This window comes from Numida meleagris, chromosome 1, assembly GCF_002078875.1.
Source record: "Numida meleagris isolate 19003 breed g44 Domestic line chromosome 1, NumMel1.0, whole genome shotgun sequence".
NCBI lineage: Eukaryota > Metazoa > Chordata > Aves > Galliformes > Numididae > Numida > Numida meleagris.
The window spans coordinates 192343535-192362406 of NC_034409.1; the positions used below are offsets into that span (position 1 = coordinate 192343535).

At 62.1% G+C, this 18872-nt stretch overlaps 2 protein-coding genes across 8 annotated transcripts; one reads left to right on the forward strand and one right to left on the reverse strand.

Annotated features, from left to right (window-relative positions):
• TIMM10B (translocase of inner mitochondrial membrane 10B) lies at positions 18 to 11982 on the reverse strand. Of its 6 annotated transcripts, none has more exons than XM_021383750.1 (4): positions 11824 to 11982; positions 11602 to 11697; positions 10234 to 10366; positions 18 to 3793 (listed from the first exon to the last, which is right to left on the reverse strand). In XM_021383750.1, exons 1-4 carry the CDS (start codon positions 11860 to 11862, stop codon positions 3432 to 3434), a joined length of 630 nt encoding a protein of 209 aa, XP_021239425.1. In that variant the 5' UTR covers positions 11863 to 11982; the 3' UTR covers positions 18 to 3431. The 6 variants fall into 6 exon arrangements, with proteins under 6 accessions (XP_021239425.1, XP_021239453.1, XP_021239445.1 ...); XM_021383778.1 differs by having other exon boundaries at positions 103 to 3793; positions 10234 to 10431; XM_021383770.1 differs by lacking the exon at positions 18 to 3793 and adding an exon at positions 4880 to 7057.
• ARFIP2 (ADP ribosylation factor interacting protein 2) lies at positions 11952 to 18176 on the forward strand. 2 transcript variants are annotated; one of them, XM_021383731.1, is made up of 9 exons: positions 11952 to 12089; positions 12713 to 12820; positions 12910 to 13018; positions 14236 to 14346; positions 15147 to 15262; positions 15401 to 15622; positions 15942 to 16099; positions 16193 to 16367; positions 16663 to 18176. In XM_021383731.1, the coding sequence occupies exons 2-9, from the start codon at positions 12722 to 12724 to the stop codon at positions 16816 to 16818; spliced, it is 1146 nt and encodes a 381-aa protein (XP_021239406.1). In that variant the 5' UTR covers positions 11952 to 12089; positions 12713 to 12721; the 3' UTR covers positions 16819 to 18176. The 2 variants fall into 2 exon arrangements, with proteins under 2 accessions (XP_021239406.1, XP_021239414.1); XM_021383739.1 differs by lacking the exons at positions 11952 to 12089; positions 14236 to 14346.

The following is an 18872-nucleotide window of genomic DNA, read 5'->3' on the forward strand; positions in this document are numbered from 1 at the left end:
CAGGAGCAGCAGCTGCAGCCCCTCTGCTGGGTTCCAAGAGAGGAGCAGGGGCTGTGGACTCTCCTGCCTCTCCCCCAGCGTGTGCTCTTGGCCAGGGGAGCACCCTCTGCACGGAGTGCTTCCTGTAGTCTGTGGACTCCAGCTTCTGTATGAGGTGTACAGTGGCTGGCTGACTGCACTGAGCACACAGTACTGGGGAGACTGTGCAGGGCAGCACTGCATGCAGCGCAGCCTGCTGCTTACCCAGCCACGTCCTGGGAAGATGAGGCCTTAGCACAGAGAGGGAGCAGTGCTGGGGGCAGATGGGGTTCTTTCTTTCAGCACTGCTGTGGACCAGAGAAAGGAAGCAGGCAGGATGGGAGCCCTGCAGTGGGTGAGTAAGGGATGCAGCCAGCTGGAGGCACCTTGCAGTGAGCGCAGCCCCACCCTGGTGCACAGCAGGACTGCTGCTGTGCAAACAGCCGTGCTGGAGCGCTGGGCTGGGGCTGACCCAGCTCTGCTGAGACACCAGGCCTGCACGGGGCAGGGTGCCAGGAGGCAGAGGGCAGATGTGGTGTAGGAGGTCCTGCTGCAGCACCCACCCTGCATGCAGCAGCACGGTGACTGCCACGTTTCCAGCTGCTTCCTTGGACCCTGCTGCTGCAGTTCAGCTGTGGCTAAGGCAGGCATCCTTGCTGCGAGATGGCAGGGCAGATGCTGCCCCTGCTCCAGGAAGTGCTGCACGCAGCTGTGTCCTCTGTTTGGTGCAGAGCCAGGGAGCATCCACGCTTCCAACAGGAGCTGATTCTAGGGTCAGGGCCTGGGTCGTCCTTTGTGGGAGATGTCTCCTGTCTGTTCCTCTGCAGCCCTGGTACCAGTGCTGGCCCCTACTTGCTGTAAATATGGATGGTGGGCGGCCAGCGGTGATGGCTGCGCAGGAGCTGGGGGCTCATGGCGTGGCTCAGGGCTGCCAGCAGCACATCCTGCGAGCCCTGCAGGAGGGTGGCTGCTGAGCTGGGGGCTGCTAGGTACACATCTGGACCCCCGAAGTTGCCTTGTCCTTGGGTACGCCTGGAGGAGCAGTGCCGGAACAGCCCCATCTCCTGTCCTCCTCCAGTGGACGAATGGTTTGTGCTCTCTGCTGCAAAGCTCTGTCTGTGTGAGGCAGGTGCATGTTTTCCCGGCCTAGCCTTTCCCCAGGTACATGCCACCCAACTTCTCCAGGTGAGCGCTTGTTCTGTGAGGGGCAAGGAGGTGCTGGGATTCAGGCAGGAGCTGGAGTGCAGCGTCTGCGCATGGCTGAGCCGGGCTCTGTGCTGCTGTGTCTCCATCCATAATCTGACCCCTGTAAGGAGCTAACCTCACGAGCAGAAAGGCTGGGACAGTGCAGCGCTGCTTCCTCCAGGCATCTCCCAGGGACGCGTGGGCCCTGTAGGGCTTGGGCTGCCAGCAATGCCTCGTGCAACAGCGGAGTGTGCGTGGTGCAGAGCAGGGCTGCAGCATCCTGCGGGGCCTGGTGCAGGCAGAGGCACTGCCTGGGAACACGTGGTGATCCAGAGCAAGAGGCGTGAGCAGCTCCTGCAGGAGGGGCTGAGCTAAAACCGTGGGTGGCTGAGACGCGCCGTGATCTGCAGAACAAAAAGGACCAGCAGAGAGCCAAGAAAGCAGCAGGGCCACGCACCAGGGGGAGATGTGGAACCACCGGGTTGATCACAGGTTCAGTCACCTGAGCAATTACCACCGGCCATGCAGGGGCTGTCCCTGTCTGCTCCTGCTGCACTACGCAGCTGCAAAGCTCTCCAGCACTGAGCAAGCTGCAGTGCACAAGCTGTCACGGCTGCACGCTGCCCTCGCCCAGCTCGTTGCCAGAAGCGAATTGGCAGTGACAGCCAAACAAAGCTGCCTGCTTGCCTTTAGAATAAATCATTTTGCCCAAATAACATAAATCACCGGGGCTGTTATTCCAAACTGTTCAGAGACAACTGCCAAAGGTCAGTGGTGAAGGAACAGAGTTCAAGAGAAGAATCCTTGCACTCTTCCTGAACATGAGCTGTCTTCTTGGAAGCTGAGTGGGGAGCAGGACTGCTGCACTGTGACTTTGTTCTTGATGGAGGATGTTGCAGTTTGTCACAGAGCCCTGCAGTGCCTCCAAATCCTTTTTGCTTTATATGAATGCTGTTAGGAATGCTCTTCGGCCGTCCCTGATTGTCCACAGGAGTGAGCCGTGGAACTGGGAAGTGATGCTCTGGGCAGGTGTCTGCGTCTGTGCGCTTCCATCCCGATGGAGAAACGCCTTCATGAATGCAGCAGCCGGTGCACGCGTCTCTTGAAGGCACTGCCCCCAGAAGCGGTGTGAAATTGGTGGCACCGGGCAGGGCGAAGGGCAGGGGCAGAAGAGCAGTGCTCGTGGCTGGGCCCCACTGCAGAGCAGCGCATCAGAGCCAGGTCCAGCGCAGCCCAGATCCACATGGCCGTGACCTGGAACGGAGCCTGGAGCCGCACAGCACACAGCAAGGCTCCGGGCACCGTCCAGCCCTTGGGGTTCTGCAGATGGCAAGGCTCCATCCAAGTGCAGGGCTCACCAGGAGGTGCTGGGATCATCCTGAGTAAATGTGGTTTCATTTCCAGGTGGCAACTGAACTCTGCTGGGCAGAGCAAGGATCTCGGCTCCCATCTGGGGATGTTCTGTGATTCTGGGTCATCCCTGCAGTGCCTGGAATGCCACAGCCCATGGGTTTCGGCACCAAAGGTGCTGCAGAGAAAGCACCATTCTGAGGGATGCCGCCTGCACTGCGGCTGCTGCTGGTACAGGGGGGCAGCCAGCAGCAGCTACAGTCACTATTGCAAGAGATGAGTTTGGACAGCTGCACACAGCCTTCATTACGCTTAAGGGAAGAGCATTTCCAGGCTGAAGAAACTTAGGAGATTTTTTCAGCTTCTACGATTGTGAAACTTCAGATTCTTGGCAAGTGAGGAGGAATAGGAGCTGTAGAGGGCTGTTAAGCACTTGCTGGAATGCGACTCTTCTTTGAAATCAGTATCAAGTAACTTGCACTGCACAATGCTATTTTGTTAGAGCTGTGCTCCGAGGCGGACCACCGGGGCACGTGCTGCACATGCAGCTGTGGGCACAAAGGGGACTTGGTGCAGGATTGAAGTGCGCACCTTCCGTCTGCTCTGGGTGCCCCACTTGCTGCCGTTCTGGGCCTCCTTCAGGGCAGAGACTGCAGCAGTGCTCTGGTTATTCTCCACTTCTTTTATCTCCTGACCTCTGATCTCTTTTCTGACCAGCAGAAAGCCAGCATCTCCTCTCCCACGCTGCCTTCCCCGGTGTGCCGTGCAGTGGGGCGGCTTCCAAGGAAAGGCCGTGCGCTGTGCTGCGGCATCTGGATCAGGACATGACAGTGGGAACCTGCCGGGCTCTGCTCTGGGATGCTGCCTCACCGCTCCCCTCAGCCCCATTTCAGAGGGCAGGAATGGCCACGTGCTTCCACGCCAGGCACAGCCACGCTCCTGCGGCCTCCACGCTGTGGGCTGATGGGATCCATGGGCACCGGTACGGGATGGGGGCAGGAGATGTTGATAGGAAGGGGGGAAGAGGGAAAATGGTTTTGTTGGACCTCACGGGAGCCCTGGAGTAGGGTCATGGAAACAAGTTTATACAGCTCAGAGGCTGAAACGTTCCGAGGGTTCAGGCTGTGTGCTGCAGAACGGTCACAGAAACACGGTGGTGCTGGGCGGGGGCCGTGCCATGCCTGCCTCCCTCCAGGTGGTGTTTCCAGTCTTGTGCTCAGCCCCAACCAATGATTGTTTTCTGCCAGAGGGACAGAGGGACAAATCAGGGGGTGCTGTGCCGTGGTGAGGCTTAGCTGGGAGTTGTTTCCAGCATCTGTAATAGCTCAGTCCCTCAGTTGTGATAGATGGTAACCCTGTGCTAAAGAGGAAGTACGCTGCTGCAGGGCCTTCCCTTCCTGGGGTGGGAAAGCCCTCTGCTGTGGTGAAGCTTGGTCCCTAACCCTGGGGGAGTGGAAGGGAACAGGTCCGAGGGACATCCATGCTGACAGGGACAGCAGCAGCACAGCCAGCACTTGTGCGCAGTGCCACCCGGCCACTGGGCTCCAGCGTGACCCTGCTGCTGGAGCCCAGGATGGACCGGTGCTGCTCTCACGGCTGCTGGAGCCCAGCACAGTGCAGTCCAGAATGGTCCTGCTGCTGGAGCCCAGCACAGCGCTGCCCTGCACGGTCCTGCCATGCCCTCTGCCCAGGCCAAGGGATGCAGCTGCTGCTCTGTTCTCCTTTGGTTTCCTGTTTCTGACCTCCCCTTTTCCCTCAGTTTCCTAGCTCACAGCATCCCATAACCTCACTGCGACAGACACTGTCACCCTTTCCCATGCCCCTGTGCCTCAGTGGGATGGAGCAGGTTCAGTTTCCATGGCTGCCCCAGGTCTACATCCCTGCAGGTTCCTGTTCAGGGCTTCCTCCTTGGCCTTGGAAACCATCGGTGCTCACATCCCTGCAGGGGAGCAGGCAGTACCCATCCCTGCCCTGTCCTTTACAGAAGAGCTGTCTGCTAACAAACTCCATGTTCTGTCGTTGTACTCAGCCTGCACAGTGCCAGTAAACACAGAGGCAAATGGTTCTGGAGCCAAAAGCTGCTCCCAGAACGCTGCCTGCAGTGTTTATGGCCACGTAAAGCTCAGATAAACATAAGGAGACGGATCCCCGCTTTTATCAGCACTGCCCCTGCAGCCGCATTGCAGCTCGGTGGGGTCAGCGGGAGCCCGGGGCCTGGGGAGCGCCCAGTGCCACAGCGAGCAAGAAGTGAAATTAACACTTGGTCAGAAAATGCATCCAAATTCGCTCAGTCCTGCCCAGAACGGGAGGCTGACGTCAAACGCTGTGAGTTTGTGTTCCTTTATTTCTATGTTTTCCTTTTCAACTCGTTCCAGTCTCCGCGTGTAAAATCCAAGCATTTGCTGCAGCAGAGAAAAGCACGTTGGCTTCACGTCAGCCCACGGCCGTGCAGGTATCCCGGCTGGGCTGAGCGTGCTGTGCCTGCTGCCCCCGAGCTGGCTCCTAGCGCTGAGCAGTGGGCTCCTCACGGTGGGCTCCTCACCGTGGGCTCTTTGTGACAGGCTCCTTGCAATGGGCTCCTCGCCGTGGGGTCCCATTCCCGAGCCAGCCCCCCTGCTCCTGCCATCCCTGCTGCACACCCTGTGGTGCTGAGCGTTTGCAGCACAGCTTTCCCCTGCAGAGCCCTCGGGTGCAGGCAGGCCCCAAGCGGTGCCCTGCACCGGGGTGGCCTCCACGCTGCACGGCAATGCCCTGCACGGGCATCGGGGAGCAGCCACGAGCGCAGCCCTGCCTCCACGGCGGGGATTTGCAGCCAGAGGGAAAAACCCTCGGTGTCCCCATCTGTCAGGACCTGCAAACCCACAGACACGGTCCCCACGCGCCGAGCGGCCCTGCACGGCGTCACCGCCGTCAGCGGGTGCTGAGAGCGCACGGCTCAGGGACAGCCGGGGCGGGCTGCGTGAGAGCAGGGAGAACGAGAACCGGGGATGGAAAATGGGGAAATGGATCGCGGAGAGCTGCTCCGAGCGGGACGCCCCGAGCGGGGCCGCGGGACGGGCAGAGCAATTTCCCAGCGAAAAGCGAAGAGCGGCACCGAGTCAGCTCAGCACCCGGCCGCCCCGCTCCTGGAGCTCAGCACCCGGCCGCCCCGACCTCTCGGAGCCGCGGTGCCGGCGGTCGGAGCGTCCTCAGCCCCATCCGCAGGGCGCGCTCAGCGCGTTACCGCAGCACCAGGCCAAGAGCGAGCCCTGCTGGTGCTGCGAGGAACGCTGCTCGACGGGTGGAGGAAGAGGGTCCGGTTCCATTTTTGGCAGGCGGTGCTGCCTGACGCCCTGGAGCGAATGTCCGGGCTGCGCTCGCCCTCCGGGAGGGGCTCGAAGGAGCCCGGGAGCGCCCAGATCCCGGGAGTCCACGTCCCCCATTCAGCAGAGCCACCCGCCTGGACACAGCACCCAGAGCCACATCATCTACTGGGACACAACCAAACAGCACCCAGCACAGCACCCAGCACAGCACCGAGCACAGCACCCAGCACCCAGCACAGCACCCAGCACAGCACAGCACCCAGCACGGCACCCAGCACAGCACAGCACCCAGCACAGCACCCAGCACAGCACCCAGCATCTCCAGGGCAGCATGAGGGGAATCCCCTGTGAGCAGTGCCGTATCAGCGCATACAGAGCGCGCAGCTCTGGGGTCCAGGTGAGACCATGAAACCGACCACTTGTCTGAAGAATACAGAAAGAGCAGAGATTTGATTCCTGCATACAGATGTCCTCTGCCCATCTCCGGCTGTGTGATGCTCAGCCCCAGGCTGTGCTGGGGGTGCTTAGATCAACCATGAGGAAGAGTTTCCTCACGGAGGAGGTGGCCGGGCATGGGGACAGGCTGCCCATGGCTGTGGTGTGGCCTCCATCTCTGGGGGATTTGGGAGCCATGTGGACGCAGCGCTGGGGGACTCAGGCTGATGATGGCACGTGGGGGTATCCTGCTTTTGGCTGTGGTTTTCCTCCCAGCAGAAGGTACAGTGCTGCGTTTTGGAGTTCGGATGCGCACAATGCCGATAACACAGCGGCGTTCTGCTCTGAGCAGCGCTTACACCGAGCTGAGGACCTTCCAGCAATAAAGGGCCAGCGGGACGCTGAGGGCGCTGGCATTTGTCCCCACAGTGCCTGAGTGTGTGACAGCCACCGCTGTCCTGCACAGCTCTGCGGGAGGGACGGGCCAAGGAGCTCCTTGTTCTGTTTGCTCACACACAGTTCCTGCTTTATGTGCAAACTGCCCTTATCTCAGCCCAGGGGCCATTGCATTCGCACCGGTCCTGGTATCCAAGCAGTGGAGATTCCAATGATCCGATTCCAAAAGGAACGAGGCGGTGCCTGTGTTTCCTTTCAGGTCACACTGCAACTGTAATTATGCTCTGCAAACAGTCGAAGCCGATTCGAATTCCATTTGAACAATGCATTACCAGAGCACAGCGCGCCTTGATCACGGTCAGTGAAACCTGCAGCGGTGAAGCAGCAATTATAAAAGATGCTGTTGATAGTTTGGAACTCTGGAAGTGTACATGAACAATGTGAAATACCCAAATACTGCAGCTTCAGAGCTCCTAACGCTGCCGTCACAGAGCAATGCCTGGCAGAGCGCTGATGACAGTTTGGAAACAGGGCCCAGACAGCACAGCTGTATGCATGGGATCCAGATGTGCCGTACAACATCCCGCTGCTCTCCCAAGCCTTGGTGCTCCCTGCACAGCTCTGCACCCCTCCCAACAAAGCAGTGGCTGCTGCTCATGTCTGCGTGGAGGAAGGGCCCGGACAGCCCCCGAGCAGCACGGGTCTTGCTCAGCGGGTTTGAATCGTGTTCTGATGCTGCATCCCTGCAGAAATGGGAACGGTCAGAAATCCGTCCTGGGGTCCGGTTCAGGAAAGGGAACGACACAGAAATGAGAGGTCTGGCTTTCAGTCGGTGCTTACGGGGAGGCTGAGCTAAATCCCTCCAGCACTAACACTGGGGGCTCCAGCACAGACCAGGGCAGGGCAGGAGCAGAGCAGAGCGGCGGCCCAGGGCATGGCCCAGGAACATGAAGTTGGGTCTCCATGGGGAAATGGAACGTGCCAGGAGACGGCAGAGGCACAGGACATCAGAGCGGTCCGAGGAGCAGCAGAGGGAGGGCACCCACTGATTCGAGACTGCACAGACCAAAGAGATCCCTGAAGCCACGGAGTGGGGAAGAGTCCAGTGTCTGTCCTCTCAGCTCAAGGGCTCAAGGCTGCAGGTGGAGCTCATCGCCACAGGCTGAGGGCAAAACAGCTTTCATGATGAGTGCAGCTACAGATGGGACAGCACCGCTGCAGGCACAGCGTTGAAAATGTGTGTTGGTTCAAAAATGAAATCTATAAATTAATGAAAGAAGAATGCAGCAGAGCCCATTGGATACAAAGGCGCTGTGTCTGGCTGAAGCGCACACTGCAGCGCGTTTCGGGGGAGGGCAGCATTCAGAGCAGCAGTGAGCACAGCAGATGTCACGTCCCTTCATTCCAGCAATGCTTTTTCCAGTCCCGGTGTCCGCCAGCCAGACTGGTGCGGGATGGGCTGGATAAGGGGACTGCAGCTGGGACGAGGGCCAGGCCACGGGCTGGGGGCTGGCAGCCAGCACAGATGAGTCACGGGCAGCAGCATCCCCTGGGAATGGACACCAGGACACACCAGCCTCAGCCGACACCAGGCAACAGCCTGAGGATGGGACGTTCTGGAGCCCTGCCATAACGCGCCGTGCTGTGCAGTGCAGTGCCATGCTCTGCCATGCTGCGCTGTGCCATGCTGCGCTGCACTGTGCCGTGCTGTGCCATGCTCTGCCTTGCTGCTCTGTGCCCTGTTGTGCTGTGCCATGCTCTGCCTTGCTGCTCTGTGCCCTGTTGTGCTGTGCCATGCTCTGCCTTGCTGCTCTGTGCCCTGTTGTGCTGTGCCATGCTCTGCCTTGCTGCTCTGTGCCCTGTTGTGCTGTGCCATGCTCTGCCTTGCTGCTCTGTGGCGTGCTGTGCTGTGCCACGTCAGGCTTCACTGTGTCACGTTGCATTGTGCCAGGGCAGGAGGGCGCAGGTCTCCGCTGACGCACCCGGGATGTGCCTGTACATCTCGCTCACTGCACTGAACATGGAAACTGCTGCTAGACCCAAAGGAATGCGTCTTCACCACAAGGGTAGACCCAAAGGAAAGGTTTTCACCACGTGGAGTGTCACACACTACAGCTGGGGCTGAGCAAGCGGAATCTCCTTTGCACTAACACTGCCACCAGCGGCTACCGCAGCCCAAACTCACCGCAGCTCAGCACCCCTGTGTCTGTGCACGCAGGGCTCCTGGAGAGGAGCAGCGCACTGCTGTCCTGTGGAGTCGTTTGCACAGCCCAGCTCCTTCACTCCTATGCCTGCCTTTGGTTCCCAAACTTGGTTTCATCAGATCTCCACCCGTGAGCACCGGCCACCTGCAGCGCCGCGGGTGGCACGCACAGAGCGCCCGCACCAGGGGCACTGCTCACACGCTGCTCCCAGCCCTCCCACACAGCTGCTATCAGCGCACAGCCCACTGCCACGGCCTTGGCTCCCTCTGCACAGCTGGGCCTGCGGACACAGGCCGCCTCCTGCAAGAGGAGAAACATCCCAAAGTTGGGCTGTGCCTGGGATGCTGCGAGAGGAGGGTGGTGGTGCAGGGGGGTCTCTTGCAGCCGGGCAGTGGAGCAAGATGCAGCAGGAGCCCGCCTGCTTGGCGCTCCCCCTGGCAGCATCTGTACATGCTAGGGAACATATTCAATTTATACTTTGTCCACAAAGTGGAAAATAATCTCCGGGGCCTGCAATTTTCACCAGATTTTTGGTTTTCCCATGGCTTAAGTAACGAAGGCCAACTCATCCCCATTACTGCCAGATAAAGAGCTTACATCTGTGCGCATTTGTCTGAACTTCAAAGTGCCAATTAAATACATTGGGGGGAAGCCAGAGAACCAGGTATCCTGGTCTTCGTGTCACAGTGAGCTGATCTGCAGCAGGCGTCACTGGGGCTCTCCAGCTGAACGCAATCATTTCAGGACAAGAACGCAATTTGCTCGTTTAATTACGTAGAATCACAGAATATTTTGAGTTGTAAGGGACCCTTAAAGATCATCTGATCCAACCCCCCCGCAATGCACAGGGACACCCAAGGCTCCATCAGTGCTCACAGCCCCGTCCCCTGACCTTGGGTGTCTGCAGGGATGGGGCACCACCGCCTCTCTGGGCAGCCTGTGCCACTGCCTCCCTGCAAGAAACTTATTCCCTACATCCAGTCTAAATCTCCTCTCTGTTAGCTTGAAACCACCTCCCCTTGCTCTGTCACACAGACCCCGCTGAGGAGTCTGTCCCCTCCTTTCCCACAGCCCCTTTATATACTGAAGGATGCTCTCAGCTCTCCCTGCAGCCTTCTCCTCTCCCATCTCTCAGCCCCAGCTCTCAGCCTGTCCTCATAGGAGAGCTGTTCCATCCCTGGGATCATTTTTGTGGCCCTCCTCTGGACGCTCCCCAGCAGCTCCCTGTCTCTCCTGTACTGAGGACTCCACACCTGGGCGCAGTGCTCCAGGTGAGGCCTCACAGCGCAGAGCAGAGGGGCAGGATCACCATGACAGCAGCACCAGACTGCCCCACTCACCTTTGCTGAGCTCTTGCACCCTGACACATGCAGTAACTGCTCCCCATGTGTGCAGTTGCCTCCCATGGCAGGTTTCACTTCCACGTGTGCAGAAGTCCTCATGTTCCTCAGGTGCTTTGCAAAGACTCCAACTCTGGGAGGAGAAGGGGCAGGAGCTGTGCACAAACAGCAGCTGCACAGAGGCACTGGTGGCAGAACCTGTGGGACCGCGGGGGACCTGAATAAAGCTGCTCTTCTCTCCTCCCCCGTGAAGATAAACATTTGGCTATTTTTACATTCTGACCCCTACTTCCTTCTTTCTGCACCTACTGGGTTGATTCCATAGCCAGGAATTACGCAGCTGCACTGCACTCGGAGGGGGCATGTGAACACAGAGGCTCCGTGCTGTTGGTGCGAGAGGAAGCTGCAGCTCTGAGGGCTCTGCCACCCTAATGCCAATCCATGGCCACGGGTTGGGCCCAGCTGTGCTGCAGTGGGCAGCCCCTGCCCTAGAGACACGGCTTGTTCGGTCTCATCACAGCCTGTTCCGATGCCAGCAGCGAGGACACAGACTAAGGAAGGGTGCCCAGAAGGAGCAATGCAGCAATGGGAACCCTCGCTCAGGGGAAGGTGCCCTTGCCCCAGCAGGATGCACCACGCAGGGGGCTGCTTGTGGAGCAACGTCTATGTACCTCCATGACACGCTAACAGCACGACACTCACAAAGTGTTTTATTACCCCATGAAACGGTCTCCTACAAATACAAGAGACTCAGTTCTGGAGTGCGAGAGCCCAGCGCTAGAGCTAACACAACGGAGAGTTCAGCCGGGAGCTCCTGGCCAGAACGGCAGCTGCCACAGCTTCCCTTCTTTCTACCTACGGTGCCGGCAGACCGCCCCCGGCTGACGCCACCAGGGTGGGCAGACCCGGCTGCTGCTGCAGGCGCAGAGAGCACGGCTCCGCGTGGCCCGGCCGTGGTGCTGAGCGGACCCGCCGCTCCACACCGGGACTGCCATCACCGGGGACCGGCCGCGGTGCCAGCCGCCGTGACGGGCCCGGGCCGTCCTGCAGCCACCTCACGGCCACGGAGGCACACCAGGCTCACGGCTCCGCTACGTGCCCGCGCCCGAGGGCCCCGCAGGAGAGGGGTCGGGAGCCGCGGGCGCTTCTGGTCCCTCCGGTGCCGTACGCTCCGCGCCGTCCTCGAGGCGGGCGGCCCGGCGCTGCACGATGGCGGGCATGAGGGCCACGTAGGCGCCCATCAGGCGGTGGTTGGCACGGACCAGTTTCCCGGCGCAGCCGTCCAGGCACCGCTCCTGCGGGCGGCAGGGGCTCAGCACGCGTCATCCCCGCCGCACGCCGCTCCTCCCCGGCCCGGGCCCCGCTCACCTCGCGCCTCGACAGCAGCCGGTAGCCGAGGTCGGAGACGCAGCGGCGGAAGCAGAGCTCGGTCATGCGGTTGTACACTAGCAGAAAGTCCCGCAGCTGCAAGACAGCGGGCCTCACGGGTCAGGGCTCGCTCGCCCGCATCCCCAGGCCGGGCCGGGCCGAGCCGAGGATCCCGCCCCGCCCCGCCCCGCCCCGCATCCCGCCCCGCCCCGCCGCCCTCACGCTGCGCAGCTGCTGCTGCTGCTCAGCCGCCGGTTCCATGCCGCCCCGCGCCGCGCTGCCGGGAAGGGCGGACACGCGTCCCCGCCGCTCCCGCCGCACTTCCTCCCGGGGCGCCGCATCCGATGCCACTTCCGGTTAAGTCTCCCGGCGCCCCCCAGCGTGGGTCGTGACGTAACTTCCGGCGCGTCCGGGCCGAAGCGGATCGGGGCCGTGGGGCCGCGGAGCCTCCGGGGCGGGGGGGGCCCAGCGGGGCCGGGGCGGTGCAGGTGGGCGAGGCCGGGCCGGGCCGGGCCGGGTCGGGTCGTGTCGGGTCGGGAGGGGAGGGGCGGCGCGGGGTGAAGGCCGGGGTCGCGGGGGGCCGCGCTCGGCCCCGGAGATGCCCGCCTGGGAGCCCTGTGGCCGCCGAACGGGGCCGGCTCTGGCGAGGCCTCGCTGTGAGAGACCCGGCCCCGGGGTGGTCCCGAGCCCCGCCCCGGTGCTGCCTGGCACGGGGTCGCTGGGAGCCGCGGATACCTCGGGTCGCCGCTGGCCGCCGCCACCTCCTCTTTCTCCTCCCCCTCCCCCTCCTCGTCCCCGGGGCCGCGGCGGGGTTAGGGGCCGAGCGGCGGCCGTGAGCCCTGGGAGGGAGCCCAGAGCTTCCCCCGTGCCGGCCCCGGGGCGCGGGCCCAACTCGAGGTAACGGCGCTCGGGGCCGGCCCGGGGCGTGCGCTGGTGCTTGGAATGCGGCCTGACCGGTCCGGCCGCGGCCCTGCCTCGCACTGCGGACGTGGCTCCTGGCTCCGACGCCGGGCCCCGCGCCAGCAGCTGTAGGGTGCACGGCCCGTCCCTCGGGCAGGACAAGGAGGCACGGCGCGGCCCGGCCCCGTGCGCAGCCTCTGCATCCCTGCAGGCCCTGACGATGTCGGATGGGATCATGAGCAAAGCCGCCACCATGGAGATCCCCATCAGCAGCAACGGGGATGCAGGCAGCCTGCCTGAGGACGATGGCCTGGAGCAGGTCTGGGGCTGGGCTGGGGGCTCACTCCATTCCCAGGGGGTGGGTGCGTGCCTGTCCCTGTGCCTCAACTCTCTGCTCTGCTCCCCTAGGACCTGCAGCAAGTGATGGTGTCAGGACCCAACCTCAACGAAACCAGCATTGTGTCTGGCGGCTACGGGGGCACCGCTGAGGGCATCATCCCCACCAGCGCCATCAAAGGTACGGCAGCCTCTGCAGGGACAGGGCTGTGAGAGGTGGGAGGCTGGGTGGCCTGGTGGAGAGCTTAGAGGGAAGGGCTCGGCACTGGGGGCGAGGAGCGGAGCACGCCACAGGCCACGCTGGTGCACCCTGGGACAGGACCAGTCTCAGTGCCCCTGCTCCCAGCAGCTCTGCTCCTAGCAGAGGCTGTCCTGAATCACAGCTACATGGCCCTGCAGAGCACTGCCTCCTCACAGCCCCAGTGCACAGCACCGCTGCCACCCAGCTGCTGGTGTGGGGCTCATCCCAAGGCTGTGACTTCCACCCAGCTGCACCCGTGCCCTGCACGTGCCCCAGGCTCACAGGCAGCTGTGGAGGTGCCTAGTTCTCTTGTAGGTTCAGGGCTCCTGCTGAGGGAGCTGCTCTGCCCTCCTGGGGCGCCGGTCTATGATCCATGGGCTCAGATCTTGGGCATCCTTCTGGTGCTGGGAAGGAGCCCTGGAAGTGCACAGCACTGGCCTGGCTCTGGTAGCTGTGCCTGAGAGACACCTTGAAGGTAGAGGGGGGCAGGGCAGAGGGGTACTGAGCCCCAGGCTCTGTATTAATGTCCCATTTTTGCTGCTGCTGGGAGCCACAGGCACTTCTGAGCCTGGCTGTGAACGCTCTGTGCTGGAGGGATGGTGTCTATGGGCTGCTGGGGTGCTGCTGGTGCTGCGTGCCTGGAGCCACAGTGAGCGCAGCCAGAGCAGCTCTGCCCCAGCCGTCACTCACACCCTGTTCCCGTTTCACACAAGTCTCTGTGTCCCAGCTCTTGGCCAGTTTGGCCCATCTGCTGCAAACAGCTGTTTTCACCGTGGGCCCTTCTGTGCTGTGCCAGGCTGAACAGGTGAATTAGCATAGGCAGAGGGAAGATGGGCTTTTGCTGACAGCCTGCTGCGGTGGGGGGGAACATGATGCAGTGGTTCCCCGTGTCTGTCAGCCCTGGCCTGTTCCAGCTCTCAGCCTGGTGGCATGTTGACACCAGCCTGGGGATGGGAAGGAAGCGGGAGAGGAGCCTGGGTACCTCTGATGTGATGCTGTCTGTCCAGCGGCCATCTGTGTCTACTGATCTCACATCACTCTTTCATCTGCTCCCCTGCTGCCATCCTTCCTGCGCACTCATCCTGTGTCCTGGTTGTTCCTGCCCTCGTGCCCTTCACACCACCCCACCTCTTCCCTCTCTGCTCACCTCCTGCCAGCCCCTCCATTTCCAGGCTGTCTTGTCCAACCTCACTCACCCCGAGGACCATCCATCTCCCCCAGTGCATCTGCCGCCAGCAGGATGGCCAGCCAGGCTGGTGCTTCAGCAGGTACTGCAGCCGCCCCAGCGCCCCATGGTGCGATACAGCCTCTGAGTCCTCCTGCCTCAGGCTTTGGCTCTGTGGCCCTGGTTTAAGGCACCCAGTGTGCGCTGTGTTTCTCAGGGCCAGCTTCTTGCCCTGCCGTGGTGGAGAGGAATCCAGTGCATGCCTCCCCCAGCAGCTGTGTTCACTCTCCGTCCTTGTGCTGGGGGCAAACACGGCACTTCCGAACCACAATTGCACCAGGCAATGAGGTCTAGCTGTGCCTGGCTGTGGGATGCACTGTGTGCCTGCCTGGCCTCTCCTCCACACATATTGTGCTGAGGAGCACGAGGAGTACTGCCCAGCACAGGAGCACCAGGGCCACTGGTGTCCAGGGCCATCCCTGCCAGCAGCTCTGCAAGCGGATGGGGGGACAACACCTCCCATGTGGGCAGCAGCCAGTGCTGGCAGCACCAGGGCCTTGGTTATCAATCTCTAGAAGGGTTTTGGGGACCACGTTCTTTGCTGCAAGAGGCCAAGTCCTGCTGCCTGCAGGCAGATGACAAGTCACACGGCACTGAGGGCTCTGTTGAGCCTGGTAGCAGTGCCTGACTGGCAGGGGAGAGCCGCTGCCTGCCTGCATCGCATGGGGCTGCCCAGGGTGGACGTGCCTGCACCAGGAGCCTGCTTTGCTTGCACTTTGTCAGGCTGCAGTGCGGCCCTGGGAGCAGCCTCAGCACCAGCCCTGAGGGGACCACGGTGTGGGGCGGGCAGCCTGGCCCGCATCCGGGCCCTGTCCTGAGTCTCACTGGTGCACTGTGTTCCAGGCTCCGGGCTTCACCAGCCTCATCCCAGCCCACCAGTCGGAGGGGAGGAGGTTGTCCGCGGTATCGCTGTGGAGAAGTTTGACATTGTCAAGAAATGGGGCATCAACACGTACAAGGTATGTCGCATCCCCGGCTGGGCGGGGGGGGAGGGAGCAGTGACGGATGGGGACCGCGTCCGGGCATCTCTGCAACAGCCCTGCAGGGATGGGAAGGGGCCAGGGCCTGACACCCCCTCCCTGTCACTCTGCCTGCAGTGTACCAAACAGCTGATCTCAGAGAGGTTTGGCCGGGGCTCCCGCACGGTGGACCTGGAGCTGGAGACGCAGATTGAGCTGCTCCGGGAGACAAAGCGCAAGTACGAGTGTGTGCTGCAGCTTGCGCGGGCTCTCACCAACCACTTCTACAGCCTGGTGCAGACACAGCATGCCCTGGGGGATGCCTTTGCGGACCTCAGTCAGAAGTCTCCTGAGCTGCAGGTATGCCCGGTGGGGCTGTGGTGTGTGCCTTGTTTCTGCTGTGCCTGGGAAGGAGACCCGGATTGACCCTGGGGTCTGCAGCACGGCCTGGGCAGCACTCTGCCGGTCAGCACCCCCGGGCACATGAGAGAAAGCGGAAGGAGGCTGAGGACAGATGCGCTTGGTGATTGCCGTGGGGCTGGGGAGAGGTGCAGGGCCTTTGGTGCCAGCTCTTCCTGGGTACAGCCGGGGCAAGGCTAGGTCTGGGCAATGGGAGGAGGGCAGGGGCATAGCAGGCTGTGCTGCCACAGACCCTCACCCACCTTCTTCCCTGCCCCAGGAGGAGTTTGGTTACAATGCAGAGACACAGAAACTGCTTTGCAAGAATGGTGAAACACTACTGGGAGCCGTTAACTTCTTTGTCTCCAGTATCAACACGCTGGTAAATAAGACCATGGAGGACACGCTCATGACAGTTAAGCAGTACGAGACAGCCAGGTAGGAAGCAGTGTGGCCCGCAGGCCTGGCTGGGTTGCTGCAGGTGTTGGAGGGACCGCTCTGCAGCTCTTGTCTGTTGGTGTCCCTGGGCAGGCTGGAGTATGACGCGTACCGCACGGACCTGGAGGAGCTGAGCATGGGCCCCCGGGATGCCAGCACCCTGTGCCGGCTGGATGCAGCCCAGAGCCAGTTCCAGAGCCACAAGGACAAGTACGAAAAGCTGCGTGCTGATGTGGCCATCAAGCTCAAGTTCTTGGAGGAGAACAAGGTGGGGAAGGCCGCAGGGCACAGGATGGGGTCCTGCCGTGCATGTGTTTCCCTTGGCCCTGCCTTGCAGGCTGCGCAGCCTTGCTGCTCTGTGCTCAAGGTGCGTTTTCAGGGAGCTGTGGGGGGAAGAGTAGGTGAGCGCCCATGCGCCTGCCTTTCAGCTGCAGTGGGTGACCACCTCCCAGCTGGCTGCTGCAGCTCTGTGCTGGGCAGACCTTGTCCTGGCCCATTCCTGCCATCCCTAGGTGCTGGGCAGTGGGGCTGGGTGGCTGCGTGCTGACTCCTGCTCTCCCCAGATCAAGGTGATGCACAAGCAACTCCTGCTCTTTCACAACGCCATCTCTGCCTACTTCGCTGGGAACCAGCAGCAGTTGGAGCAGACTCTCAAGCAGTTCAACATCAAGCTGAAGACCCCTGGTGCTGAGAAGCCCTCCTGGCTGGAGGAGCAGTGAGCCCCCCCAGCCTGCCCCACCTTGTGCTCTAGCCGGGGAAGCCATGGACCATAATTCGGACCTCTGACTGCGGGCGCAGGGCCAGACCACAATCACGAGTGGTGAGCTGGGGATGCAGCCTTGGCCCTGCTGCAGCCAGGGGCACTGATGGGGCAGGGACCTAGTTAGGGGCAGGCAGACTCTGAGTGGGTCGCTCCCCCTGCCTGGAGAGGCCGGGGCTCCCCCAGCCTGCGCCTCCCCCAGGGCAGAGTCCCATCCTGCCCAGTCCTGTTCTCCCTCCTCAGTGCAGACCCCTTGGTGGGACGGTGGGTGCCTTCCCAGCACCCCGCAGGGCCGGACGCTTCCCTCACCAGGCTGGGGCACTCAGACCCCACCAGGCACCTTTTTGGGATGGGGTGGGATGTCCCACCTTTGTGGGATGGGGCAGGGGGGGTATGTGGCTCCACGTGTCCCAGCTGCTTTCCCTGCTGCCCTGAGCCAGGCTTCGCAGGGCCAGGCAGGACATGCCACCACCCTCTGGTAAAAATATTTATTTTGAAATGAAGACAAAACGGCAGAGGAGTGGCACTGGGACTCCCGGCTCCCCTCCTGGACCCTGAGAGGGGGCAGACGAGGTCCCAGCCCTGCTACAGCTGGTGTCCAAGGCTCCTGTCTGCACCTACCCCAGGCCTGCCCTGTCCCCTCTGGCTGATCCCTGGTGCTTCCAGGCAGCTACTCTTGCACTCCCCCAGCCCCACACTACACTCCCTTCAGCAGCAGGGCCAGTTGTGCCTGGCTGTCTCCCAGGCTGCAGCACCCGTCCCCTGGCTGGGGCTATGCCAGCTCCGTTAGTGGACACGGAAGGGGTTGGGCACGGCCCTTGGGCTGAGGGCTGCCTTCCCTGGGGGGCCGTGTTCCCAACCCACGCTGCCTGGGGGCAAGTGGGCAGCCCCACTCCCTGAGCACCCAGAGGCACCCTGAGGGGTGGTGGGAACTCAAACCAAGGACCAAAGGGTGGCTGCATCCTGGGGACGGTGCATGTGCATGTCCGTGTGCGGTGTGGCTGCGCCTCTGCGTGCGGCAGCGCTGGGGCTCTGGCCAGTATCCCCGGGGTGGGGAGAGCTCATCCTACTCCAGCTGAGTGTTGCTTCTAGCCCTGCCCCCATGCAGCACTTGGGCACTTTCTCCTGAGACAAGACAGTTTGTTTTTCTTGCTAATTTAATTCCTGGTAATTTAATGTCTGGATCTGACACCCCACCTTTCCTGGTGAAGGTCTGACCCCCTCTTCCCTCCCCACTTCTGTAAGACTCCGGAATAAAACAATATGGATCCGAATAAAACAGTACAGATCAGAATAAAATAGCGTGGATCTCAGTAATGTAGTGTGGATCCCTCTGCGCGTGGCACAGCCAGACCTGGGTACAGGGATTCCCTGGATGCCGGTGGCTCCCGAAGGCTGTAGCTGGTTCTGCTGCAGGCTGCAGTTCTCGTCCCACTGCTCGAGCTGGGGGGGCTGGGGGTGCTGCGTGGCAGGATGGAGCCCCGTGAGCACTGGGGAGTGCCGCCTCCTCCAGCCCCGCGCTGCGGATCGGGGGGAGCAGAAGATCGGGGAACAAATTATCGTGCCAGCCGCCTCCAGCACAGAGCCAGGAACGCCCCGGGGCAGCGTGGCACCAGGTTTAGCGCGACCAGCGGGTGCTTCGTAGCGTGGCAGCGCCTGAAGCTGAACGGGAAGAGCGCAAGGAGCAAAAAGCATCTCGGGACTGGGGGGGAGAGCCGGGAGCGCACGGCAGGGAGAGGGCGTGGGGCACCCAGCTTGCGCCGAAGTCCTTCGTGGGCCCCTTCTGGTGCGGCCGTCAGGAACGGTGCCGGGGACCTCTCGCCCCGTTCCGCTGCTGCCGCTCTTAATCCGGCGCGAAGTGAGAACGGGAGGAGGGGCCGCGGAGCGAGCTCGCGTTCCAGCCCCCCCCGAGCCGCTCCGCACCTCCCCGCCGGCGCTGGGACCGGGGCAGACACCCGCGGGAGCTCGCGGATCCTCCCGGGGCGGGGCCGAGGCGGGGCGGGGCCGTTCGGG

Bases quoted from the DNA above. Each gene is read 5' to 3' on its own strand.
- TIMM10B (XM_021383750.1), bottom strand. From the start codon at position 11,862: ATGGAACCGGCGGCTGAGCAGCAGCAGCAGCTGCGCAGC. The intron at 10,367-11,601 runs GTGAGCGGGGCC...TTCTCCTCCCAG, and splicing joins GGCTGCTGTCGAGGCGCGAG to AGTTGGAGTCTTTGCAAAGC. The intron at 3,794-10,233 runs GTGAGTGGGGCA...TCCCTCTGGCAG, and splicing joins GGTGCAAGAGCTCAGCAAAG to AAAACAATCATTGGTTGGGG.
- ARFIP2 (XM_021383731.1), top strand. From the start codon at position 12,722: ATGTCGGATGGGATCATGAGCAAAGCCGCCACCATGGAGATCCCCATC. The intron at 13,019-14,235 runs GTACGGCAGCCT...ACCTCCTGCCAG, and splicing joins CCCCACCAGCGCCATCAAAG to CCCCTCCATTTCCAGGCTGT. The intron at 16,100-16,192 runs GTAGGAAGCAGT...GTCCCTGGGCAG, and splicing joins AAGCAGTACGAGACAGCCAG to GCTGGAGTATGACGCGTACC.